Below are 24,148 nucleotides of genomic sequence, written 5' to 3' on the forward strand. Positions count from 1 at the left end.
ATTGTTGTTATGGCAACTAATGAACAAACGCTAAATGCGAGAAGTCAAAAGTTTTTTCTCATTTTTTTGGAATTTTTTCCTCGTAAATCGTAATGTCATTTTTCAATTTAACTGAACTTGGTGCAGATAATATTGTTAGGGCCTCTGTAACAGATCAATCATTAGAAAGTCGAAATAATTCGGCATCTAAAGAAGGGACACCTGTTTCCTCGAAGTTTGATGAAACTGTCCTTCCAAATTCTCTAGCAAACGGATCACACAAGAAATACACAGCGCTGCTCCAAAAGCACCAGCGTTCACCTATTGGTAAGGATAATTTCTTGTCATTGCAAAATGGTATTTTTCTATTGTCTCCTTGCCAGGGCAGTATTCTTCCGTACACCCCTCTTTGAAAAAAACATATCCTGTCTGTTTCTCGTGTTTGTTTAACATTTTTGCTGTTTAGTACAAATGTTTTGCATTCGAAATTCAATGAAATCATAATGGCTTATGACTTTCGAAAGAAAATTACATGTGAATAGGGATTCAGGAATTATGTGATTTGTAACAATTGAGAAACTTTGTTTTTATTGTATTTTACTTTGAAAAAAAGAGCAATGTTTTTTTTACAAATTGATCTTTTCCATACATAGGTCCAAATGAAATATATGTAAAACCAGTGACAACCAACATGAAATATGGATGGTGGATGAAAGATGGTGTTGGGAGAGAATCATGGACAAAAACAGAGAGGCATTCTTGTGTTCATAGTGAAATGACGAGGTAGATTTCCTATGATATAGTTTGTATTATTTAATTCATTAGTTTAGAATATTTTGATTTTAGTCATAAGTATAGATTTTGGAGTTGACAGCCGCTAAAAAATTTTCCCTTGAATTTTAGGAAAAGTTTTTTATTGGTGATTCTACAATATATTGCAAATTGAAGAAATTTCATATGATTTTAAATTTAGCATGAATTGAATTGACCAAACATTTTTGTGTTTGGAGGTTTTAATGAGTGTGCATTCTCTCGTTCCCAGCCTCCTTTATTATGAAAACTGCTATAAGTTGGGCAGTTTTATTTAAAAACTGCATAGAAGAAATTGTCCACAGTATATTGTTATTCCATGTTTTTTATCTGTTTCAGTTTTCTCTGTATAGAAAATCGATTAACAATATTTTTTTGTTAGGTTTGTGGATGAAATGTCTTTGACAAACAGAGAGTTCTCCTTATTTTGAAAAAAACTTTAACCAACAAGACAATGAATGATGCTGAGGACATTCTTGGAGATCGCATGTAAAATAGTCGTAAAATATCTCAGAAATTTGTGTTTTAGAATTAAACAAGACTTTGATATAAACAATGTTTTGATTCGCAAAAAATCTTTCAGGAATAGGATAGAAAATTTTGATTTAGAAACCAGTCTGGTCATTTTTGACTGCAAAAATAACATAAATTTCTTGTATTTGAAACAGCTTTCAAAATTATTTCATTAGTTTTTGATGATTAGAGTCAAGCCATTTAAAAAAAATAAATGACACAACATGTAACTTATGTTTTCTTTCGTTTTTGCTTTCATTTAAGTTTTAAATGTGAGAGAATTTGTTGGGTATATACCAAAATCATTTTTAGCCAATAAAAATTTTTTGCTGACAAACCGGCTGCACTTCCTGTGCAATTGACTATTTCCCTTTCATTTTTGCTTTGTTTTATCAACACGTGAATTGTTGAAGTTTTTAAATAGTGTTTAAATATAAAAGAAAATATTGCTTTCAAATATGTTCAGTAACGACTAGAGTCATTGGCGTACGGGAGCTATCATTTCTGGGGGGAGGGGGGGGGGAGGCAGTAATTGCTTCCCATTTTACGAAGAAGGTTCCACCGTATTTTCGCCTGCCTGACGCTAAACATTTGCCCAACTTTTTACTTTTTAAACTATCTTAGGGGGGGGGGAGCTGCTCTCCCTGCCCCCCGTCCCGCACGCTTATGACTACAGTTAGAGAACACCAATCATAAGTGTGGAAAGTATGAAAAAAGTTATCAAAGGGTTTGAAGGCTTCCTCAATACTGGTAACTGTGAAAACAGAACTTAAGCATGACACTGGTCATTAAGAACTTAAGCTGACATTATACATAAGTATGTAATGTGTACCGCAAAAGTGCATACTGCCAACATATAATTTAACAGAAAGCAATTAACATTCCGCAATAAATAAACATTTTCTTTTAGAACATGAGTTGCATTCTTGGGAGAGTGTTTGTTTTTATGATATCGTATGATGAACAATATTAAGTTAGTTTGGACTTTGGACTAGACAGTGCCCAGTAACAATTAACACTTGGTCTATAGCATAGTTTTTCTCTTTTCTTCATTGTCTATTGCCATACGAAGGCGATATTTCATAAAACATTTAATTCAAGAACATTTTGTTACTTCTAGTTCACTAGCTGAAAAATATTGGTAATTGCATTCGGTGAGCTATTAGTTTTTACTGCTAAGTTATTATTTGGAAAGAGTGCTGTTCCTGCGAGTGAATGTACGCATCGCGTACCTATTTTTAAGTATATTTCGAATTTCTTGTGTCATTGTGAAGGATGATGCATAATAAATTTCTTAATTAGCCTTAGTGGCATCAACAAAATGTCACTTTCTTATGTTTTCAAACGTTTTTTTCCTCAAAATGTTATTCAAAAGAAACTGTTTGTTTGTAAAATTTTGTGTACAAATGGTACGTATGTGTACTTGTGTTTTTAAAATTAATTATAGTTATTTTGACAATTTACCGTCCGCAAAGGTTACACACTATTTTTTCTAATGTTCAAGCTTTGTCAAATAAAGTGAAGTTTATTGGTGGCTTTGAAGATATAGAAGAGCTGCAAAAGTACTATAAACTTTGATGTATATTTTTTGTTGAAAATTATTTTCCATGTCATGCAGTGTAATGCAGTTATTGACTGATTGCTGTTGTGTTATTTAGTGCAGACGAAAATGTTCGTAGAATTTTTAGTTTTGAAAATGCATCTCAGGTACAATCCATTCTGTCCACTTACTGGTCATATTTAACTTCGATTTTAATGTTATCAATTTTCCATCTATAGCAAGCCAAGAGAAAAGTTTGGAACAAGCAGTTGATGAAAAGTTGCATCACAGCAAAAGAAAATCAAAGTTTGTATTTTTTCTTTCTATTATAATCAAACTAACTCATATTTATACATGAGGAAGAAGCCAGACAGATCCAATAATTGGCTTCAAAATGTCTCTTCATGCCTTTAGTATCCTCATAGACTTATTTATTTACACCCTTTTATGTGTAATAAATCATTTATAATATCACTGGCATTATCAGTGCATAATCAATCTCTAGTACTCTTGCATTCCTTATTGCTATTCTTTACACATCCCTGCAAATGTCCATTGTTTCTCCTTGTATCTTTGGTCATAGAATATGCAATATACTGAAGGGCCACTCCTGTTGAAAAAATTACAACTCCCAAAAAGTATTTCTGTAGAACACAAAACAATTAACACTTGTATGAAGTAAACATTTTATTCTAAATGTTTCGACTAGTGTTGCATGTTATCACTTTATATGGAGAGTAAATTTTTTTGAGTTTTACTAAAAAACTCCTGTTGATACTTTTGACATTTTTGTCCTTGTGCAAATTATGCCATACATTGTATAAGCTGCCATTATTCCAGCCAAATGACAAACTATTATCAACTTGCATGAATAAAATGGCAACCGTGACGAATACCATTGTGACCCATCTAATATGATCATTATTCTGTGCTCTTGGTGGTCATCTCAAGTTAATAATTTACCTTAAAAAAGGAAATTGCTTGTGATAGAAATTTTACAAAAAATCTTGGTAAAAAAAAACCTTGATGCAGCCACCACAGCCAAATTGAAAGCTACAGCATATCTTATTTACAATAATAAATTTCATACCTCTAGCTACAGACATATATATATATATAACATTTGGACAAATTTTCTTGCTAAGAGATAATATTCCATAGTTGCAGTGCAAACAGTTTCTATTAAAAATTTGGAGAAGCATTTGGAGATGATGAAAAATAAGGTTTGTTAACTTTGGTAATTTTCTTTGATGCCAGTATCATCTCAGCCATATAACCCCATTGTGTTTATACTCAGGACAAGCATAATAAAGTGTATCTGCAATGGCTGAAAGATCAACGAATGAAGAAATTAAAGAGTATTAAGAATTCAAATTTTGAACGCTATGTAAAACTGATCAAAGATCTAGACATTAAACCATTAGAGAGCACTCATAGTAAATATGCCAAGTATAAATTTCGTCGTTTCAAGATTGGTGTTGAGATTAAGAAGAAAAAGTCGCTTGCTGTTAGGAAGACACCTTCGTTGCAAAAGAAAACTTATTAATGTTTACAGAGAAATGTTCATAACCGTATTGTTTGTTGACCAGAAAAATATCAGGTCCTGTTTTATCAATAACCATAATGTTAGTGTACCTGAGAAATATCACGATGTTTTGACTTTATTCCAAAGCCATCATCATAGATGTATATTAATATGAATCGTGACAAGGTTTTTGTGAAATCTATTCTAAACGGCATACGTATGGACGATATATTCTCGCCACGATAACAGTTTTTAGATGGCACCGTGTTTTGACTTTATTCCAAAGCCATCATCAGAGAAACGTCATAATAATATGACTCCTGCCACGGTCTTTGGACTATTTTCTATCAATTTAATAATCTCTAAAAGTTTCACCAGCATTTCACCAAATTTTAACAATTTCATATTTCCTTCACTATGTCACCACGCTCAAACCGAGTCAAAACACTTTAATACTAACATTAAAAGTTATGACACGTTTTCAATAATGCTCTGTCAATATTGAAAACAATGTAAAAATATTTATTTTTATTAGTGAATTAAGTTTATTTGAATTTTCGGTTTCGTCACGACTCTAAAGGTAATTTTTTCACTTTTATTTTTGCTTTCGTCTTCGTTTGAATAAATGAGTCATTAAATAGTGTTTTTATATAAAAGAAATTTTACTTTCAGAATGCATTCAGAAAACGCTAATCATGAGTTTCGAAAGAATGAAAGAAGTTATCGAAAAGTTTGAAGGTAATTTTCCCAAAGTGTATGAAGACACAAGAGGAATCAAGACTATTGGAGTTGGTTTTAATCTTGAGCAAAGTGATGCAAGAGAATTGTTTCAAAATGCTCTACCTATGGTTGATTTTGATGATGTTGTTAGTGGTAGGACAAGTCTGACCAATGATCAAGTATCGAAACTTTTTGAGGCACAATTGAAAATTAAAATCCAAGTAGCCGTTAAACTTTTTCCAAAGTATTACGACTATCCAAGTTATGTGCAAATAGCTCTTGTCAACGGAGTATTTCGTGGAGAATTCAAGGCCTCTCACAAGACAGTCAAGTTAATCAACAAAGAAGAGTGGAGTAAAGTTGCTGATGAATATCTAGATCGTGACGATTATCGTGGGTCCATACCAGGCAAAAATGGTGGCATCAAAAAACGCATGGATTACAACGCAAGCCAATTTCGTAAATATGCAGCTAGTTTAAAGTAACTGTAAGAAGAGCACTTGACGATGACCTTGATTTATACATAAATATGTAACGTGTGCTAGAAAAGTGCGTATTGACAAAAGCACTTAATGATGACATCAATCTTTAGCTGTAGAACTTTGTATTGTGAATGTATTATGTACTACTAAATAATAATAAATCTTTAATATAAATATTTGATTTTTATACAACATATTTTACACAGTTCAAACAAACATCCATAAGGCTTTTCTATTTCTTTCTGGCTACATTCTCAATGAAGATCTTGCTTTTTCAAGAATTTCTTTTCTAATTTTCGGATACTTCGGATGGCGAGACAAAACCTTGAATAGAAACACAAATCATACAAAAAGCAGGTTATATAATGGTGTCTCACAGCTTTTGGGGAAGAAATGTTTGTAAAAGTGAGTTTTATCTATTTATACCTTTTGACAAACATCAATTGCATCAACAAATCGTTTTGCCTTGAGATAGTTGAATGCCAACTTGTAACCTAAAGCAAAACCAATTTTTCATTGCGAAGCTATAATGAACTTGTGCTTCGGTAAATTCATACCAATCGCAGGATTATTTTGATTGCCAAATTTCCATGCATTTTCATAATTCCGCGCCGCGTCTTGATAAGATTGCTCTTTTTCCATTATAAAGCCCAAGTATTCCCACGCTTTACAGCATGACTGCATGAACGAAAAGTTAACTCAGAGATCAATTTTCGTTTGTGCGACTATGTGCTTATATAATGCCAGACATACATAATTTCAAAACATCTTAAAGATGATACCGTTGGGGTTTTTCATCATTTTAGTATTAACAGTGTATTTACAAATTGCTGCATGGTTTTCATTTTAACGACTTAATTTATGAGAAAAAAAAGATTTGTATTATCGACTTTACAAGGTTAATTAAATAATGTCTTTATGTTCTTGACTGTCACTGGTCAATACAAAATTACTGTGCAAAGAGAAAACGGTCTCTTACCTTATTGTGTTCGAGACATTTTTTTAGCAATTCTCCTGCCATATCGTATTTCCCATTCTAAATAATACAAGACAAAGACAAAGTTGAAAAGCATGTAAATGTTTAATAAAAACTATCTTAAACAAATCGCTAAAGATTACTATTCGTATGTGCTTCACCTGAATATAAATATCAGCCAAAAGTAACCAACATTTTTCAAACTCTTCAGCCTCCTAAAAAAATTGCCAATTTTTAAAGATAAAGAAGTTTTAAATAGTTTAAGTCAAAAAGACACAATTATTTGTAAATAAAATTATTACGCAATAGATCATGTAGATTTTGAAAAATTCATGATAACCTAGATATTAGTAAGGGCTGTCAATACTTTACCCCCATATTCCAGTTCATCTTCGCAACACGTTTCAATTGGTTTCTTGCTCTAGGTATCTGTTTTAAATACATATAGGCGGTCGCCATGCCAAGCAGTGACGGTAAGTAATCCCTCTGATGGTAGAGAAGTCACAGTTAGCGTACAGTTATTGCAGCTACAGTTGCAGTGCGGTAAGTAATCCCTCTCATGGTAGAGAAGCTACAGTAAGTTTACAGTTATTGCAGCTCCAGTTTCAGTGACGGCAAGTAATCCTTCTGATGGTAGAGAAGTCACAGTTAGCTGACAGTTATTGCAGCTACAGTTTCAGTGACGGTAAGTAATCCCTCTGATGGTAGAGAAGCTACAGTTAGCTTACAGTTATTGCAGCTACAGTTTCAGTGACGGTAAGTAATCCCTCTGATGGTAGAGAAGCTACAGTTAGCTTACAGTTATTGCAGCTACAGTTTCAGTGACGGTAAGTAATCCCTCTGATGGTAGAGAAGCTACAGTTAGCTTACAGTTATTGCAGCTACAGTTTCAGTGACGGTAAGTAATCCCTTAGATGGTAGAGAAGCTACAGTTAGCTTACAGTTATTGCAGCTACAGTTTCAGTGACGGTAAGTAATCCCTTAGATGGTAGAGAAGCTACAGTTAGCTTACAGTTATTGCAGCTACAGTTGCAGTGCGGTAAGTAATCCCTCTGATGGTAGAGAAGTCACAGTTAGCTTACAGTTATTGCAGATACAGTTTCAGTGCGGTAAGTAATCCCTCTGATGGTAGAGAAGCTACAGTTAGCTTACAGTTATTGCAGCTACAGTTTCAGTGACGGTAAGTAATCCCTCTAATGGTAGAGAAGTCACAGTTAGCTTACAGTTATTGCAGCTACAGTTGCAGTGCGGTAAGTAATCCCTCTGATGGTAGAGAAGTCACAGTTAGCTTACAGTTATTGCAGCTACAGTTTCAGTGACGGTAAGTAATCCCTCTGATGGTAGAGACGTCACAGTTAGCTTACAGTTATTGCAGCTACAGTTTCAGTGACGGTAAGTAATCCCTCTGATGGTAGAGAAGTCACAGTTAGCTTACAGTAATATTTCCGTGTTATACAAATTGGTGAAACTGCTCATGAAACCTTAATCTTTTTTAAATAAGCAATTAGTAAGTAAACAGCGTAACATTTTACTCCAGCTATTCAAATGTTTTTGGGTAAATTCACCATGAGAAGAATAGATTTCTAAAGAAATGAATAATGGTAATCCTTAATTTACATAGCGGGAGTAAATCTGTAGGCTGGCTAGTACACATAAAACAAGGGATCAGTTTCTCGTATTGCCGAACACGGAATTATAGCCATAAAGCCTAAGGTGTGTTGTGGGTGCAATGATGGATCAAGTCGCTGATAAACCATGTACATGTGTGTAGTGGGTAAAGTGAAGGATCAGATTATCTGAATGCATTTTTTGAATGTAGCGAAATGAATACCAATTTAAATCTGTGATTGTTTATCCCCAGATACGAAGTTACAAAATTTTACCTCAGATGTGGCTATTTCCATGAATTGTGATAGAGCCTTTTCGATATTTGATTTGTTCCTGTTCGCCATCAATGCATAATTCTCAAAAATTTGATGCTTTAATCGATTTCCCTTCGGTTTTAATTCCTTGAAGAGAACGCAATTTGATAAATTGACCTGTTTTGTATTTAAGCCCCGTAGCAAACGTTCAGCATTTCAGATGCAGAACAAATTACAAACAAAAGATAATCCGGAATCTTAAATCAACACTTCAGTGAATTAATGAATCTGGCACGTTAACGGTGACACGTGACTTAGCAACTTGGAGCATCTGGCACGTGAAACGTACAAGTAAAACAAGTTTATGTTGTTCGTATCTATAACAATTGGCGACCAAATCTATTGGTGATTGTATTTTGTGACATTGTGAATTCCAAGCATCAACTTGCGATACAAAAGGAATTTTGTTCAAACATTAAAAGGACACGCGTCATATATATATATACCTTTAAAAGCTTCTCTGCAGTTTTGACAGCAGCAAGTTGAGAGTCAGTCTTCTCAGCTTGATTTCTACCAAAATCGCATAAAAACTATTAACTTTAATAATTTTTTTATAAAGTGTTAAAACGATAGAAAGCAAAAATTATCCATACCCCAAATCCCCATCCATTCCTTCAAATGTTTCACCGCCTAAAACAAAATAAAATAAAATTTAATTAAGATAAGGAGAGAGCGTTACATTTCTATAGGATGTATAAATTTGGAATATGTGCTCTTGGCGTGCACAAAGAACATTAACGTGATTGCTAAGGATGCTTAAATCGTTATTAACAAATGTAAACTTCACTGGTAGCGTAGAGGGTTCATGCATGGAGAATTGAGTAAAGTTGTCGATCATGTAAAAATAAAAACATCATTAAAGTCCCATATACACCCTTTCCTCTTAATAAAAATGACGGTTTCTCACTGTTGGCTCAATGAACGATCTTACCAAGCGTTTCGTTATCAGGATTCAAACAAATTTCGATCATATTATACGTGGCGTTTTCACCCCTACATAAAAAGGTTTAGCGGTATCTAGTTACCACAGGAGAAAACGAATGTATTACACTGGACAGAAATGCAGAGAGAATGACAATGTCTATAATTATTTAGGAAGATGGAAACTTTCGTTATCACGAACTAAACATATAGCTACAAAAATGATCATACCACAAAGCATCCTTTCGTGACCAATTGAAATGATTTAATGCTTGAGTTGGATTATTCTTGTACCTTCAAGATCCACAAATTAAAACATAACACATATATACGATGACACGATGAAAAAGAAAGATCAATAAATTTTGGTTTAGTAAATTTCCAATTGATTCATTTTACATAAAGTAAATGTTTTAAAACCTCGCTTAACCAGGCGTGATAAAAAAAGATAGTGGCAAATTTTAAGCGAAAGCTGTGCATTAATAATTGATAAATTAAAGTTATATAAATCAACAACGTCACTACATTTACCATTCACACATTCCCTTGCAGTAACTCAAGCCTGTATCTCTGTCACCTGGGGAGGATTTCTCGGCCTTAAATATGATGTACATATACGATTTGAAAAAAGAACAATGGAATCAAAAAGAAAAAGAAAATTCTCCTGAGAAATTAAGGTCCCGTTTACACTATATCAGATTGCTATTGTAGCAGGTTGAATATTCTTTGTATTAAAAGTCACAGAAATTGTTCAACGTCAGAAACACAATCAAATAGACTAAATCTATCAACTTAATAAGCTTTTATTCCGAACAGTTAACCCTTCAAAGAAAATGAAGATGTCGTGATGAGCGAATCTGGTATAGTGTAAACGCAGCCTAAGAATCGTATTTTCATGAAATGAATCCGGTATATGTTACTTGTTCAATAAATTGATCACATTCTTCAAGTTTTCCTGCTCGTCGTAATAGATCTAAGAGCTTTGTCAGGGCTTCATATTGATCTACAACAGAGGACAAGAACACATACAGTATAACAGTAATTGTAAATGTAACAGCAATACATGCAAAGCTAGAAGCGATAAATTAACATGCCAAATTACAATTGCACCATAAGCCGACACAGCAAATAACTTTACACAATACGTAAGAAAACAGTTGACATGTAAAATCTAGCAATTAAAGAATGAACGTGTTAAGTTACGGCGTGTACAACATAAATAATTCTATTTCACAACAGTAAAAAAAGATCACAGCGTATTGTAAATATGTAATGTAGAATTTGTTATTCTTAATAATTCGTTAAAATAAGCACTACAGGGTGTATTAAAAAAAAAACTGAACAAATTGGAAAACTTTGCTAAAGTTATCAATTTTTTTCACTCGAAAAATGGTTATTATTTGCAGAAAATTTACTGTCAGATTAACCATTTGAAGTCAAACAAACGTTTTTCCACTGAAGGCTTTTGCAAAACAGAAATGAACCAGAAGAATTCAATAGATAACATCCGCCACAATAATACGTATGTGTAGAATACGTTTAAATAGGGTGCAAGTTTCATCACCTGGCTTCCTTTCCAGTAACTGCTGAAAGTTGAATATGGCTGATTCATAGTCGTGCTTACGAAACATTATCTCAGCAATCATCTGAAATTTCAATTGTCATGAGAGTTACCGTCATTATATTTCAATCTAGTGTCCTTGCTAAGCTACGAGTTTTGAAGGAGGAATTGACTTTAAATTAGCATGTGAAATTTGACACATTTTTATGCATTCAGGACTTTTTATTTCCCTTTAAAACAAGATTTCCAATGAAGACATGTTTAATATCAATACGTTGATTTTTGTCACACGAAATATTAAAAAAACAATAACTTGCGTTCTCATACGATTAAAGATTTATAGAAAACATTAAAATCAGCAGAGAAGAGATCTTGCACGAAAATCTCGCTTTAGATACTTACCATATATGCGGAGTCGTTGTTTTTATCGACTTCTAACAACTTCAAGCATTGCAGTCTACAAGCATCCATGTCGTCAACCACCAAATATAATCTCGCAAGGGACAACATTGCCTACGGTGCAGATAAATACCATCAACATCCATGAAAAAATCCTTATTTACTTCACGATGTAGTCACAATACCTCAATATGCGATGGGTCATGTGACATTGCTTCTTGGTAAAAACGAATGGATCGTTCATATTCACGATTGCTTGTGGCTAACTCTGCGATGTCACAACAGATCCTTCAGACAAAATTAAACATTCACTTAGATGTCAATAATATAAAGTGATATTGTGCTAACCTTGTTATTTGCAACAGTAAAATCAACATGACAACACGAACATGATCAACACTTCTCTTTAATTAAAGTAGACTTCTTTATTTACAGAATAGAAAATGGATCACGTCACCACTAAGTGTTCAGTACCACTACATGCAGGTGCTTCATAGTATCCATTTAAATGGAGAATAAACTCACCTGGCTGCGTTCTGTTTTTGTGCAGTTGTTTGATCAGGTTGTTCAAGACCCACTCTTTTCAAAACTCTAGAAAATATTTGGAGACATGAAGACATTCAGGTTAAAATGGCGTCCTGCAATAAAAAGTGCTACATTAAAGTCAGGACTATTTATTTTTGGCAGGTATAGTTGTGTCTTGCGCCTCACAAAATTTTCGGCCAACAGCAGTTTGATAACTTTCTTAGCATTATGCATTGGTGTTCCTCCAGGGGCGTAAGTAGAAAGTTGATTGTGTGTGTGTATTCATATATTCAGTTGCGCCCGAATGATTTCTTTAGAAAAGATATTTTCTTTGATGAGAAATCAGTCGAACACAACTGAATATATGACATATGCCCACCCAATAAACATTCTAGTTGCGCCTCTGTGTTCATTATGTAGTTTCAGCAACACGTTTGAAAAATTTAGAAAAGTGGCTGCATAACATATCACGGGTTTCAGACGTAGTTCTAATAATGATCTGGATCTGATAATGTTAACGTTACTGCCGTAGAAAGTGATGATCTCATTGAATTTTGAATGCCATTAATTTTCACAGTGCTCCCATTATTTTCCTTAGTTACCATAATTTTCTCTTGTGGTTCTTGTCTAAATTTGTCTTAATAGGAAGTGAACAAAAAATACCTACCTGATTTGAACATCTCTTGCTTTCATTAAAACTTTCGAATATTCTTCTGTATTTTTTGTTTGCTGGTGAAGTTTGGAGTGAAGAAAAAGTAGTTTACTTTCCTGCATCAATGAAGAAATATCCGTTCCTAAAAACCAGTAATACTGAAGGTTGTGTTTCATCATATCAACGAGTGAATTTTGGAAAGTAGGAATGGTGAATTTTTAATCGTCATATGTACCAAATTACCCCAAAACTTTCACATAAATAACCAATCAATAAATACTAGAAATACAACATTACTTATACCGTTTTCCTCTAGTAGAGCAGCTTGAATTACTTTTTCTGCTTTTTCGTTGTTTCTCAGTTTCATATAGAGTTCAGCAAGATCGTACCTATATAAGAAACTAGAGCTTTCTTACCATCATCAAGAAAACAATTTTGTAGCAAGGACATCTTAGTGCCACCATTACTAATATTTCTCACCACCATTACCAATATACGTATTTAACTACCATTACCGATTTCGTCCACCACCATAACCGCAATCTCTAACCACCATAATCTCTATCTTTCACCATAATAACCATTATTTTCCACCACTATTATCACTCTTTTTAACCACAACTACCTCTTTCTTCCAACCACCAAAACCACTATCTTTAACCACCATTACCGATTTCTTCCACCAATATTACCACAATGATTTAGCACCATAACTACTATTTTCCACCACCAAAACCAATATCTTCCTCCAACATAACTCACCTTCCACCTCATTACCATTTAGCCTTCATAACTGTTTTCATTTATTTTTCACCTCTATTACCACAGCTATTTCCACAACGTCAGTTTCATTTACCTTTCCATAACTGTCACTTCATTTAATTTTCTACTCACTTCCAGCATATAACCTTCCACAACTGTTCTACATTTTCCACTACGTTTCATTGCTAACTCTTTTCCACAACTGTTACCACTACCTTCCACACCGTTACTATCTTACCACTGTTGACCATTTTTTCACTTCATTGTTACCATTACATTCCACCACTGTTACCACTATCCACCACAGCTTTACACTACTTTCTTCACTACATTTTTCCATTTTACCACTATCATTCCACCACTTTACATTTATTTTTCTTTAACTGTCACCACTACTTTCCACACACTACCATATCTTGCATTTTACTCAGTTACCACGCTTTTCACACCATCACCACTATCTTCAAACCAATTAATCAAGACTTCGAAGGAAATTGATCAGGACTTCGATTTGGGATTTTTAGTAATTACGTCAGAGACAGAGGAAAAATATAATCTAATGTCGTGCATTACCTAAGAAATCCTTGGTTTCCAGATTTTACGGCTGCCTCGTAATAGTTTATAGCCTAGAATTAAATCAAGTTGCGTCCGATCAACCACTCATCAAATTCTGTGAGGTATATAAGAATGCTTTTACTTTGTTGTAATTATGTGTTTTAATCAGTGCCTGTCCAATCTTGGTGGACAGTGTACTATCACGAGGGTTGCGTTTTAGAGCAGATTCGTAAACTTCAATTGCTTGTTCAGGCTACAAAAATACGGAAAAAACAAAAAGTCTACTTTCATGTTACCACATAAACGTTCATCATATAGAAATACATAACACGTTATTTGTTGCATTTTCTAAGTGTTTTTAATACACTTTGTATTTTATTCGAGGATAAAGGCATTTTATTGTTTTCCTGACTTGAAAACACAACATCAGTTAATACAACGATCATCGCTCAATGTCTAAAGGAAACTTCATGAAGATAGTGTCAATATGCGTGAATTAAAAAAAAAATTAATTTAGGTCAACACAGACCAATGTTTGAAATTGAAGCTAGTATTACTAAAGCTATAGTATTAATAAATTGTCATAATTTTTAACGTTTACCTCCTGTATGCTCATATAGGCATCTCCCAATAGTAGGCTGGTTTGAGCATTGGGATATTTGTCAAAAAGTTCACTTTAAAAAATACGAAATAGGGTTAGTATACACACGTGAAACTCATAAATAGCACATATATAAATAAAGCAACCGATAGCAGCTGGCATAAAGACGTTTATCTTTGCGGTAATTCAGATAAATGTCTGCCATTTTCTCTCTCGCCTGAATGAAGTAACTACAAAAAGAATTAATTCATAACGTAAAAAGCGTGTGGATAAAATCAAGAAACGCTTAAAAAATTAAATCATAAAACGTGCGAACACGGAAGGGTTAGCTCAGAAAGACATTACAAAACACCGTAATAAACTGTGGGTCTTCACATTTAGCATTGGCGATATGGATAAATTAAGACAACACACCCATTAGCATTTTACCTTTGTTCCGAGTAACAGATCGAAGTATATTGGTGCTTCTTTGTAATCTCCTCGTTTTAAAAACAGATCTGCATTTGCAATGTTAACCCTGATAAAGAATTTAAAATGTAGTTTGTAAAAACCCTCTGGCATATTTTGTATTAAATTGTACTAAAAAAATTTTTAAGTGTCATGTTCAATGTTTTGCAGAACGACATTTTGACGCAAATTTGAAATTGTCCATCTCGAATGTGAAACAAAGTTATAGATTTGTTTCAAAATTCAATGGTAAATAATAATCGATATACGATTATATTGATTCAAAACGTCCATCTGAAAAATGAATTCGACACCAATGACCAAATTTATGTCAAACTATTTCACAAAATCGTAATTTGTATGTTCTATATTATTGACCTGACTTCTTCAGAAGTTCCAGAAAACTCGTTCATTGCATCTTGCATTATTTTCGCAGCTTCATGCTACATAATATCATGAAAAGTGATTTAAAGTTTTGGTAACTTGTGGTAAGCATTTGTACTAAGGAGATGTCATATGTACTACGAGATAGTGTACTACTTGTAGAAGATGACATGTGCAGTATTAGAGGATAACATGTGTACTTGTAGAAGATGACATGTGTAGTAGTAGAGGATATCATGTGTACTTGTAGAAGATGACATGTGTAGTAGTAGAGGATAACATGTGTACTTGTAGAAGATGACATGTGTAGTAGTAGAGGATAACATGTGTACTTGTAGAAGATGACATGTGCAGTAGTAGAGGATAACATGTGTACTTGTAGAAGATGACATGTGCAGTAGTAGAGGATAACATGAGTACTAAAAGAAGTAATGAGAAACACTAAAAACATGACATGTTTCGTTTAGTCATATCTTCATACATATTGAATCCTTAAAAGCCCTTAAGGTCAACAAATGACAACATGGACTTCAATTGAGAAATTCTTGAGGCTTACCGAATGATCTAAGTTAGAATGTGCTGCTGCCAGTTCCAAATACACAGATGCTCTTTCGCTTGTAGTCAAACTGCTACCCTTAACACCTCCTTGACTAGCTGGAATTTAAAAATAATTAACAATCTTTATTCATACACCGATGTTTGTAAGGTTTAAATAGGATGACGCAATACACACTTGATTTTTTCACACCGGGCAGAGACATCGCTATATTTAATGTCCGAATACATTCTTCATGATTTCCCAAACTTTTATGAACAGAAGCTTTTATTAAATGATACTGAGGAGAATCACGAACCTGAAAATAAGGATTGTAGACGTTTGTAAAAAATGAAAAATATTGTGATAAAATTTTCCATTTTGCATGAGATCTTGTCTAAGCTACAGGGAACTTTTCATCCTTTATCGTCACTTGAAAGCAAGAAAGCTCGGTCTTTTCTAGAAGTATGTTTTGGCCGTCCACTTCGTAGGTTGCTCCGTAAGTTTTGCATCGTTGTTTTTTGCACATTTGCACATATATTTAAATAAGTGAAAGAGCTTATGCCATGAAGAAATTTATCAATTGTACAATGACAGTTCTTTAAAAACATTGTCTTCAGAGTTTGGTCTCCACGATGAAGCGTTTGAAAGCCGACTCCTTTGCATTCTAGCGGGACATGGTTTGATCATTTTCTGTACCTTATTGAATTCGTACTAATATATTTGAAATATTTAAATAAAACTTGGATCAAATTTAAACTGGTAGGCCAAATACATCATAGAAATTCTGATGATAAAATAAACAGGCCGGACTCCAAAGTTGAGTTCAAATATATGTAAGCCGTCCGCGGTTATAAAAGTCAACATTGACAGAGTTTGTGGAGGCACTCACCTGAAAATTATAACTAAGTCCAACATCAAGGGATTGATCCGCCATTCTGTAATTTCCTTCCCTTAGATGAATCTGTAACATTGGTATAAAAGTTTTTGCATATGCAGGTAAAAAGATTTTGGTACAAAGTACGTAAGTATTATCTTAAACAGCGAGGAAGCAAATCTGTTTTCAAAAAAGGAGAGGGGGAGCAATAGACTGGGTATCTCAGGGTGTAATAGGTTTTCTTATGTGAAATCATTGCTGAAAAAGGTGGTGGACATGACCCCTCTGTCTCTACAGGATTGATATATCCTTTATTCCAGAATTTACCCCCTGTCCTCACAGCATATATACCCCTGTCCCCAGCATATACACCCCTGCCCCCCAGGATTGAGCCAACCTGCCTTTCAGGATTTACCCCTGCCTCCCAGGATTGACACTCCTGCCCACTGGATTTACTCCCTGCCCTCCAGGATTTTACTTCTGCCTCCAGGATTGATACTTTGCCTCCAGGTGACACACCCCGCCCCAGGATTACCCCGCCTACAGTGGGATTGACACCCTGCCCTCCAGGATTGACACCCTGCCCACTGGATTTACCCCTGCCCTCCAGGATTTACCCCTGCCTCCCAGGATTTAAACCCCTGCCCTCCAGGATTTACCCCTGCCTCCAGGATTTTTTCATTCCCCTCTGCCTCCAGGATTGACCCTGTCCCTCCGATGGACACCCCTGCCTCCCAGGATTCACCCCCCTGCCCTCCAGGATTTACCCCCTGCTCTCCAGGATTTTTTCTTTCACCCTGCCTCCAGGATTTTACCCCGCCCTCCAGGATTCCACTCCCCCGCCTCCAGGATTCCTACCCCTGCCCTCTCAGGATTGTTACTCCTGCCTCCAGGATTTCCCTCCTCCCCAGCCTCCTCAGGATTTACCCCCCCTCCAGGATTGATAGATTGATTCCTCATGATTTCAGGATTGATTCCTCTGATTTACCCTCTGCCTCCAGGATTTACCCCGTCTCCCCAGGATTGACACCACTGCCCTCCGCTGGACACACCCTGCCCCAGGGGATTCCCCTACCCTCCAGTATTTACCCCCTGCTCTCCAGGATTTAACCCCTGTGTCCCTAGGATTGACACACTGCTCTCCAGGATTGACACACTACCCTCCAGGATTGACACCCTGCCCCCAGGATTTACCCCTAACCCTCCAGGATTTACACCCTGCTCTCCAGGATTTAACCCCTGCCTCCCTAGGATTTACGCCCTCGTCTAGTGCGCTAGAAAAAATAAACATAATGAGCTTGAAAGTCATCATATACAGACAGACAGGACTGCAGCAGGCCAGGAAAAAGTACATGTAACAAAAATATCACAATGAAACATGGATTTCACCTGTGCCATGAGCAAGTATCCGTCAAAAAATCTTTCGTGCTTTTGCAAACAATGATCCAACATCGTCTTTGCTACCTCAATATTACCTAAAAACATTAAACAAGTGAACAGACAATGAGTTTAGTAAAAAATACAAAGATTTTTTCAATGACTGTGTTCATTCCTGACAAGGTTAATGGTAAAGTATACACAGTTTATGGTGCACAATAAAAAGTTTTCTCACCCAAGTTTGCTTTAGGTTAAATCATGGGTGAACAGTTTCGATACGACAAACAATAATGGTAAACGATACATACATAGTTTAATAACTAACAGAAAGTTCCCTTTTTCATACGTAGCCACAATGTCTGATACAAATCAACAACGCACCTGAGAGATATCGCACTTTAGCCATGAGATAAAGACCTTGTAAAACACCTGGCGTTGCTTTAGTCAATGGATCAAGAACCGCAGCACAACGTTTCAGTAAGGGAGAAACAGACTGGCCCTTCTCAACAGGCTAAATAGAATATTGCGTCGTGTGTTCATATATTATGAAATGTTCACGGTAAGAAAATACCTAAAATTTTACACCAAACCAGAAATATAAAATACTTAAATAAGTACCCAATACAGTACTACTAAAAAGATTTAGGAAACTAACTAATGTAGATCCACTGCGATCTGATTGAAAGTTAAAGCCACAAATTCACGAAGTATTTATGTACGCACGTGCAATATAAGAAACACTACCTAAAGACTGATCATAAAGTATTATCTCTGAACCATCAAAGAATCTTATCATATATTGATAATTAGCACCATACAGAAATTACCCCTTTCGGGTGTTCTTAGTTTCAGGTGTTTCGTCACAGATAGGGGTTTAAATGTTGACCGTTTGGATAAACTTATCTAAAATCATTTGGGATTATCTGACCTACTTCGAAGGCATAAAGACGCATATATACAAGTGCTAGACTTAATCAATTAGTCTAAACCAGATTCAAAAAACTGAGCCGCACCACTTAAGGTAAGACTAGAAGAGTACCTCGCTCTGAGAAGTACATATAGCAGTAGAGTACAAACACTTGAATGCGAAAATCGTACAAAAAATTGTTTGAATGCACAATATTTATATTATTAATAGGTAATTACCTCACTTGGAGCAAAGACAAGATACTCTTCAATGGTTTGCAATAAAAACTCTGGATTCAGCTTCAAAAAATACTCAAATCCTAAAGGGATGCCCTGAAATAAATTAATAGAGAAATGCTATGCACTTCTGTTACAAATGAGAATTTTGATTTGATAGCGTTTCTATAAGGTTGCCTTGTCGATGGAATTTTACGTAATTGATTGTTATTGATTAAATAATTGATTGTTACTGTTAAAATATTTGAGGCTTACAGCAATTGGTTCAGTTGCAGTTTTCGACAAATAGTAACTGTAATTGTGTAAATGTAATTGCGTGCATGTTAAGTAGTCTTCTTCAAGATAGAGAATTTAGGTACACACAAGACGACCATAACTGTACATTGAAACCCATAAGATGACCTCAGCTGTATATAGAAACCACGAGATGACTTCAGCTGTACATAGAAACTCACAAGATGACTTCAGCTGTACATAGAAATTCACAAGATGACCTCAGCTGTACATAGAAACACCGAAGATGACCTCATTGTACATAGAAATAGAGAAACGATATAAAATGTACAAACACCTGCAACTCTTTAAAATGGCTGTCCGTAGCTTCGTGTAGTAAATTAACAACTTCCTCAAATCTCTTTTCTTTTTTGCGAGCGAGGACTGCACCGAGATAAGACAATTCCTATACGTAATGCGATAGAATCATAAAATAAATTCAATTTTTTTGTTAAGTTTCAATGTGCATGACGTAAGCAGAAATTTATCCCTCAGATAATAACTAAATGGTAATCATATATTTCCACATGATTTTATTCACCATAGCCTTGTACTAAATACTTGTTTACAATATGTTTATAAGCCAAATACTGATCATATGTAACCTCAGTCCTACAATTATATAAACCAATAGTGATTTGTAAACTTGACATACAGATAAATACAGAAGGTATTTTTGTCAGTCAAATTTTACACAGACCATGCAGATAAATTTCTTACCGCAGACTTCCCAATAGACTGCTGAATTTCATTTAGAAACTCAAGTTGCTGTTCAGCATCTTCAATCATATTCTCCAGAAGTTGGCAATTTATAATGCCTATATTAAAATTATAAGGGCATGGAGATATGCGCATGAACACGTTATTGGGTATGCAAGGACCAAATCATTTATTTCTTCACCGAACAATCAAAATCAATGAAAAAAATCTATGTCGATTGATAAAACAATGCTTTAATGGCCTGAAAAAATGAAAAATTTTAACTTCAAGGACAAATCAACGCTATTTTACCACAAGATACAGCTTTTAGATGCTCTTATTATCCAACATTGACCCACCAACTCCCTCATACGATGTTCGAACGTACCCAAATGTATAACACTTTAAGTTTCAAGCTTTTGGAAAGTTTCAACTATTGAGGCGAAAGTTAAAAGTTATGCTCGTTTTATAGCACACAATTAAAATTCTACGTTATGAACGAGCCATTTAATTCACAAACGGCTTGGAATGTCTATCGTGCAGTCGGCATTTGGTATATTAAACGGCCGAAGTCTTTTAATTACATTGTACGTTGTAATTCAGTTTACCAGTCAATGCAGGAACACTTGTTTCATCTAGTTTCATAGCTTTGCGATACGCCTTCATTGCATCACGTATTTTCATCTGCATAACTAACTGATTACCAAGCTTTGAAATAAAAAAGTTTTTTGTGTTAAAATTCACAAATGAGTATCACACATCAATAAAATCATAATAGTTTCGAAAAATATTCCTTTTTTCTTAAGAGTAGTTACGAGGTGTTCTCAGAAGAAAAGATTTGAGAAAGAGATTGAATTTTCATTGTAAGTCAAGTACAATTTAAGTAAATTTCAAAAACAAATTTAAAGGTAGCTACGTACTTCAACAGTGTACTCGGCATTCGTCTCACTGAGAGACTGGGCTCGAACAATTAATTCAAATGTTTGTTGAAGAACTAATGTATTCCTTCCACACTACAAGAAAAGCGTTCATTTTTTTAAATATAATAAAAAAAGTGTTAGTATATGCTAGACTATTTGGGTATATATAGTTCTATAGTTAGCAGGTAAAGTATTTCATGAAAACGTATGTCAGTCACTTTCAAGTCGATAGCAGGAAAACTGATAAATGATTTTTGCTAGACTCACCACACGGCTAAAAAGCTTTCCCGCTTCGAAATACAGTGAATGACTTTTAGGTTCATGTCTGTCATAGAGATGAATCAATTCACTGATCTTTTCAGCAGCTTCATCGTACTTTCCATCGCGACACAGAAAAGATATAATACTCATTTTGTGAGCATCCAAAGAGTAACGGTTTAATTTCAAACACCTTCGATAAAAATTAAATAAAATCAAGTGTTTTGTCCCCGTTAAAAATTGATAGCAGTGAGGTAGAAAAATGAAAGAATAAAGCGATGACTGTTTAATCCTTCGGCTAGACTGCAGTTTAGCGGACACCAGAAGTGCTTGTATGGGGAGCGCGGGCTTATTTTTGCTTAGAATTATAGGATCAGCGTTTGGGTCAGCGTCAAAGGTGTCGGCTAAACTGCAGTAGTCCCAATCCCTTCTCAGATTTGTCAAACATAATTTTATGTTTACGCTGAATTTTGATTTAAACATTAATGCTGAATTTCGAAAAAGTCAATTTTTATAACCCGTACGTACGTTATTCAAGATTCTAACAATGGTTATGTTGCTTTCTATAACGCAAATATATGTTGTAAAAAATTCTAGATCACCTTTGAGCAACGTCCATAGTTTGTTCCCAATCTTGTAAAGCAAGTTGAATTTTCATCTTTTCAATTAGTGCAGGCTCAAAATCAGGAAAACATACAACCACCTTAAGTAGAAAATTATGTTACACTATTCCGTTCAATGATTATATGTATGATCGTTTCAATACTATTGCAATACAATCATAGAATTGTAATACTAAAACTTGCCGGTTACGAAAAATTTTATTTCAATCAATGCTGCCTTTCAATTCAATTGCCAATAGCTAACTTCATGAATTTTTTAAGTGTTTGAAACATAACTCAATGTACTTCCATACCCCACCATACGTATATGCTTGTGTAAAACAACGTAGATTATAAAATAAAAGCATTAAAACACGTGCGCTGTATGGTCTATAGCTGTGCTTGAATTAGCCAATGAAAACTGATCTGAGCTCAACCAATGAAAAGAATCAATCAATAAAAGAGAATTTGAAAATCAATTGTGAATATATTTTAGTGAAAAATTAAAACGTTTGTGTTACATTTGTCTGTTTTGCATTTTTGTTATTTTATAAAAGAAATGAAAAATGTTTTTCGTGTTTGCACTGACTTATGCAGACCTCTGACATGTTTGAGACTGAGAACTATAGAGCTGGGCCATTATTTGACCTCGGATTGCACTGATCAGCTCTCAAGTTTGCATGAGCTTGTGCAAACAAAGTAAACATCTTTTATTTCTTAAATGCATTTAAAATTCATCGATATTTCACAATAAACAACTTACTTTATTAATAAATTCCAGCGCCAAAGTGAAATTACTCTTCTTTACAAGATATGTAGCCTTGAAAGAGAAATGAAAACATGACATGACAAAATGGCATGGATGTTTTCTATGTACTTTGTGTATTTTACATACCTTCCCAAACAGTGCATCAATATTCTCTGATGATTTAGCTCTGAAGTTGGAAAATATTATATTGAAATATTGAAAATTGTAAAGTCTTTATGAGAAAACATTAACATACTCCTGTAAAGCCTCATCAAAATATTTTATGGATTTCTTAATGGCAGAATCTCGTGTACTTGTAAGATCAATCCATCCACGTAAAATAGTTCCCTGTATGAAAGAAGACAGGTTAAATTGTGGTTATGATGTGAAAAGGCATGTTTAGAAAACCTCTTTTGAACCATTGGACATTTTCAACATTCTGTCAACATATTCTCTTGCTTTTTCATGACGTCCTGTGTGCCACAAAAACATTGCACCAAAGTATAGTGCATTCTCACCAACACTTGTTCGAATCTTTTTCAATCTTGTTTCCAATTCATGTACACTTTCCTTGTCAATTAATTGTGCCTTTTTATGTGCATAGATTAATGCCATCAAACAGCAAAGGACAACTTCTTCACTTTCTTGGATGGATTCAAATTCTCTAATGGCTTCTGACACACGATCTGCAAGTCAATGTAACAACCATTATGAAGTATTGGCAATACAGTATATTTTAATAAATATCATTGGATCATTTTAAATACAAAGAAATAAAGCTTTTAAGCAAGCACAAGCTAGTTTAGTGATGGATAAGAGACCAACCACTATAAATTGACATAAATTCTGCTTGCAGAATGTAAAGCTTCATATGTGAAATGACAGGAGACAAAATAAAGTGAAAATTTTCTTATTTGAAGGGTGCAGTATACACAGACAGTTTTAAAACAGTCAGAATGCATCAAATGACAAAGTACTAGTAAAAATGGGACAATCAATTACGAGAAAGTCTAGAGAAAACCTGTTGCCATGGACTACGCAACGCAACAACTGCAGAATGCGAACGACAATACTCTACATTTTTAACAACAAACCTTCCATCAGTATTCCAAATGCTTTCCAAAATGTCAAAACCGGATCACCTCCGTGCTTCTGCAAACCTTGCAAACACACGTTTTGTAGGTGCCTGTAAAATCTTGCTCGACAATAATAGTTGATACTGCCCTGTTGCCAAGTAAAATATTGCACTTGCTTGAGTCAAAATATAATTTATATTTCTGCAACTAATGTTAGAATTATCTATAAGATGAAACATACCAGTATTAGAGTATCTGTAGATGCCATAGTTATTCGTGCGAATTAATAGTACAAGCTAGATTTTTGTGTTATCGTTTTCTGCCATTTGCTGACATCTCTTCATCACTGTGAATTTTTGACTCTCG

General features: G+C 34.6%; 4 protein-coding genes across 4 annotated transcripts; 3 read left to right on the plus strand and 1 right to left on the minus strand.

Moving 5' to 3' along the window:
• Positions 1-13: 13 nt before the first annotated feature.
• Positions 14-1,532, plus strand: LOC124440112 (testis-expressed protein 49-like). Its single transcript, XM_046990435.1, has 3 exons — positions 14-306; positions 633-762; positions 1,172-1,532. The coding sequence occupies exons 1-3, from the start codon at positions 93-95 to the stop codon at positions 1,218-1,220; spliced, it is 393 nt and encodes a 130-aa protein (XP_046846391.1). The 5' UTR covers positions 14-92; the 3' UTR covers positions 1,221-1,532.
• A 1,077-nt stretch (positions 1,533-2,609) lies between these two features.
• Positions 2,610-4,485, plus strand: LOC124440038. Its single transcript, XM_046990365.1, has 6 exons — positions 2,610-2,711; positions 2,807-2,864; positions 2,961-3,009; positions 3,082-3,148; positions 4,004-4,065; positions 4,140-4,485. Exons 1-6 carry the CDS (start codon positions 2,624-2,626, stop codon positions 4,386-4,388), a joined length of 573 nt encoding a protein of 190 aa, XP_046846321.1. The 5' UTR covers positions 2,610-2,623; the 3' UTR covers positions 4,389-4,485.
• A 553-nt stretch (positions 4,486-5,038) lies between these two features.
• Positions 5,039-5,785, plus strand: LOC124440156. Its single transcript, XM_046990490.1, has one exon. The coding sequence runs from the start codon at positions 5,063-5,065 to the stop codon at positions 5,570-5,572; it is 510 nt and encodes a 169-aa protein (XP_046846446.1). The 5' UTR covers positions 5,039-5,062; the 3' UTR covers positions 5,573-5,785.
• On the minus strand, positions 5,675-24,137 carry LOC124440157 (tetratricopeptide repeat protein 21B-like). The gene is given in 43 exon segments (XM_046990491.1): positions 5,675-5,893; positions 5,996-6,063; positions 6,127-6,247; positions 6,549-6,605; positions 6,707-6,760; positions 6,918-7,031; positions 8,429-8,554; positions 8,914-8,977; positions 9,061-9,097; positions 9,399-9,460; positions 9,620-9,682; positions 9,920-9,984; positions 10,309-10,391; positions 10,953-11,034; positions 11,352-11,462; positions 11,534-11,636; positions 11,874-11,939; positions 12,541-12,667; positions 12,829-12,914; positions 13,861-13,913; positions 13,985-14,095; positions 14,444-14,516; positions 14,590-14,708; positions 14,903-14,960; positions 15,269-15,333; positions 15,831-15,928; positions 16,008-16,128; positions 16,702-16,773; positions 18,076-18,161; positions 18,445-18,574; positions 19,210-19,302; positions 19,778-19,885; positions 20,200-20,297; positions 20,787-20,886; positions 21,099-21,191; positions 21,366-21,549; positions 21,959-22,059; positions 22,722-22,778; positions 22,854-22,893; positions 22,963-23,054; positions 23,115-23,392; positions 23,801-23,930; positions 24,024-24,137. Coding segments are annotated over 43 exon segments (3,954 nt in total). The 5' UTR covers positions 24,051-24,137; the 3' UTR covers positions 5,675-5,815.
• Positions 24,138-24,148: the final 11 nt, after the last annotated feature.

This window comes from Xenia sp. Carnegie-2017, unplaced genomic scaffold (genome assembly GCF_021976095.1).
Source record: "Xenia sp. Carnegie-2017 unplaced genomic scaffold, XeniaSp_v1 HiC_scaffold_2, whole genome shotgun sequence".
Taxonomy (NCBI): domain Eukaryota; kingdom Metazoa; phylum Cnidaria; class Anthozoa; order Malacalcyonacea; family Xeniidae; genus Xenia; species Xenia sp. Carnegie-2017.

Bases quoted from the DNA above. Each gene is read 5' to 3' on its own strand.
- LOC124440112 (XM_046990435.1), top strand. From the start codon at position 93: ATGTCATTTTTCAATTTAACTGAACTTGGTGCAGATAATATTGTTAGG. The intron at 307-632 runs GTAAGGATAATT...TTCCATACATAG, and splicing joins GCACCAGCGTTCACCTATTG to GTCCAAATGAAATATATGTA. The intron at 763-1,171 runs GTAGATTTCCTA...TTTTTTTGTTAG, and splicing joins GTTCATAGTGAAATGACGAG to GTTTGTGGATGAAATGTCTT.
- LOC124440038 (XM_046990365.1), top strand. From the start codon at position 2,624: ATGTCACTTTCTTATGTTTTCAAACGTTTTTTTCCTCAAAATGTTATT. The intron at 2,712-2,806 runs GTACGTATGTGT...CTAATGTTCAAG, and splicing joins TAAAATTTTGTGTACAAATG to CTTTGTCAAATAAAGTGAAG. The intron at 4,066-4,139 runs GTTTGTTAACTT...GTTTATACTCAG, and splicing joins TGGAGATGATGAAAAATAAG to GACAAGCATAATAAAGTGTA.
- LOC124440156 (XM_046990490.1), top strand. From the start codon at position 5,063: ATGAGTTTCGAAAGAATGAAAGAAGTTATCGAAAAGTTTGAAGGTAAT.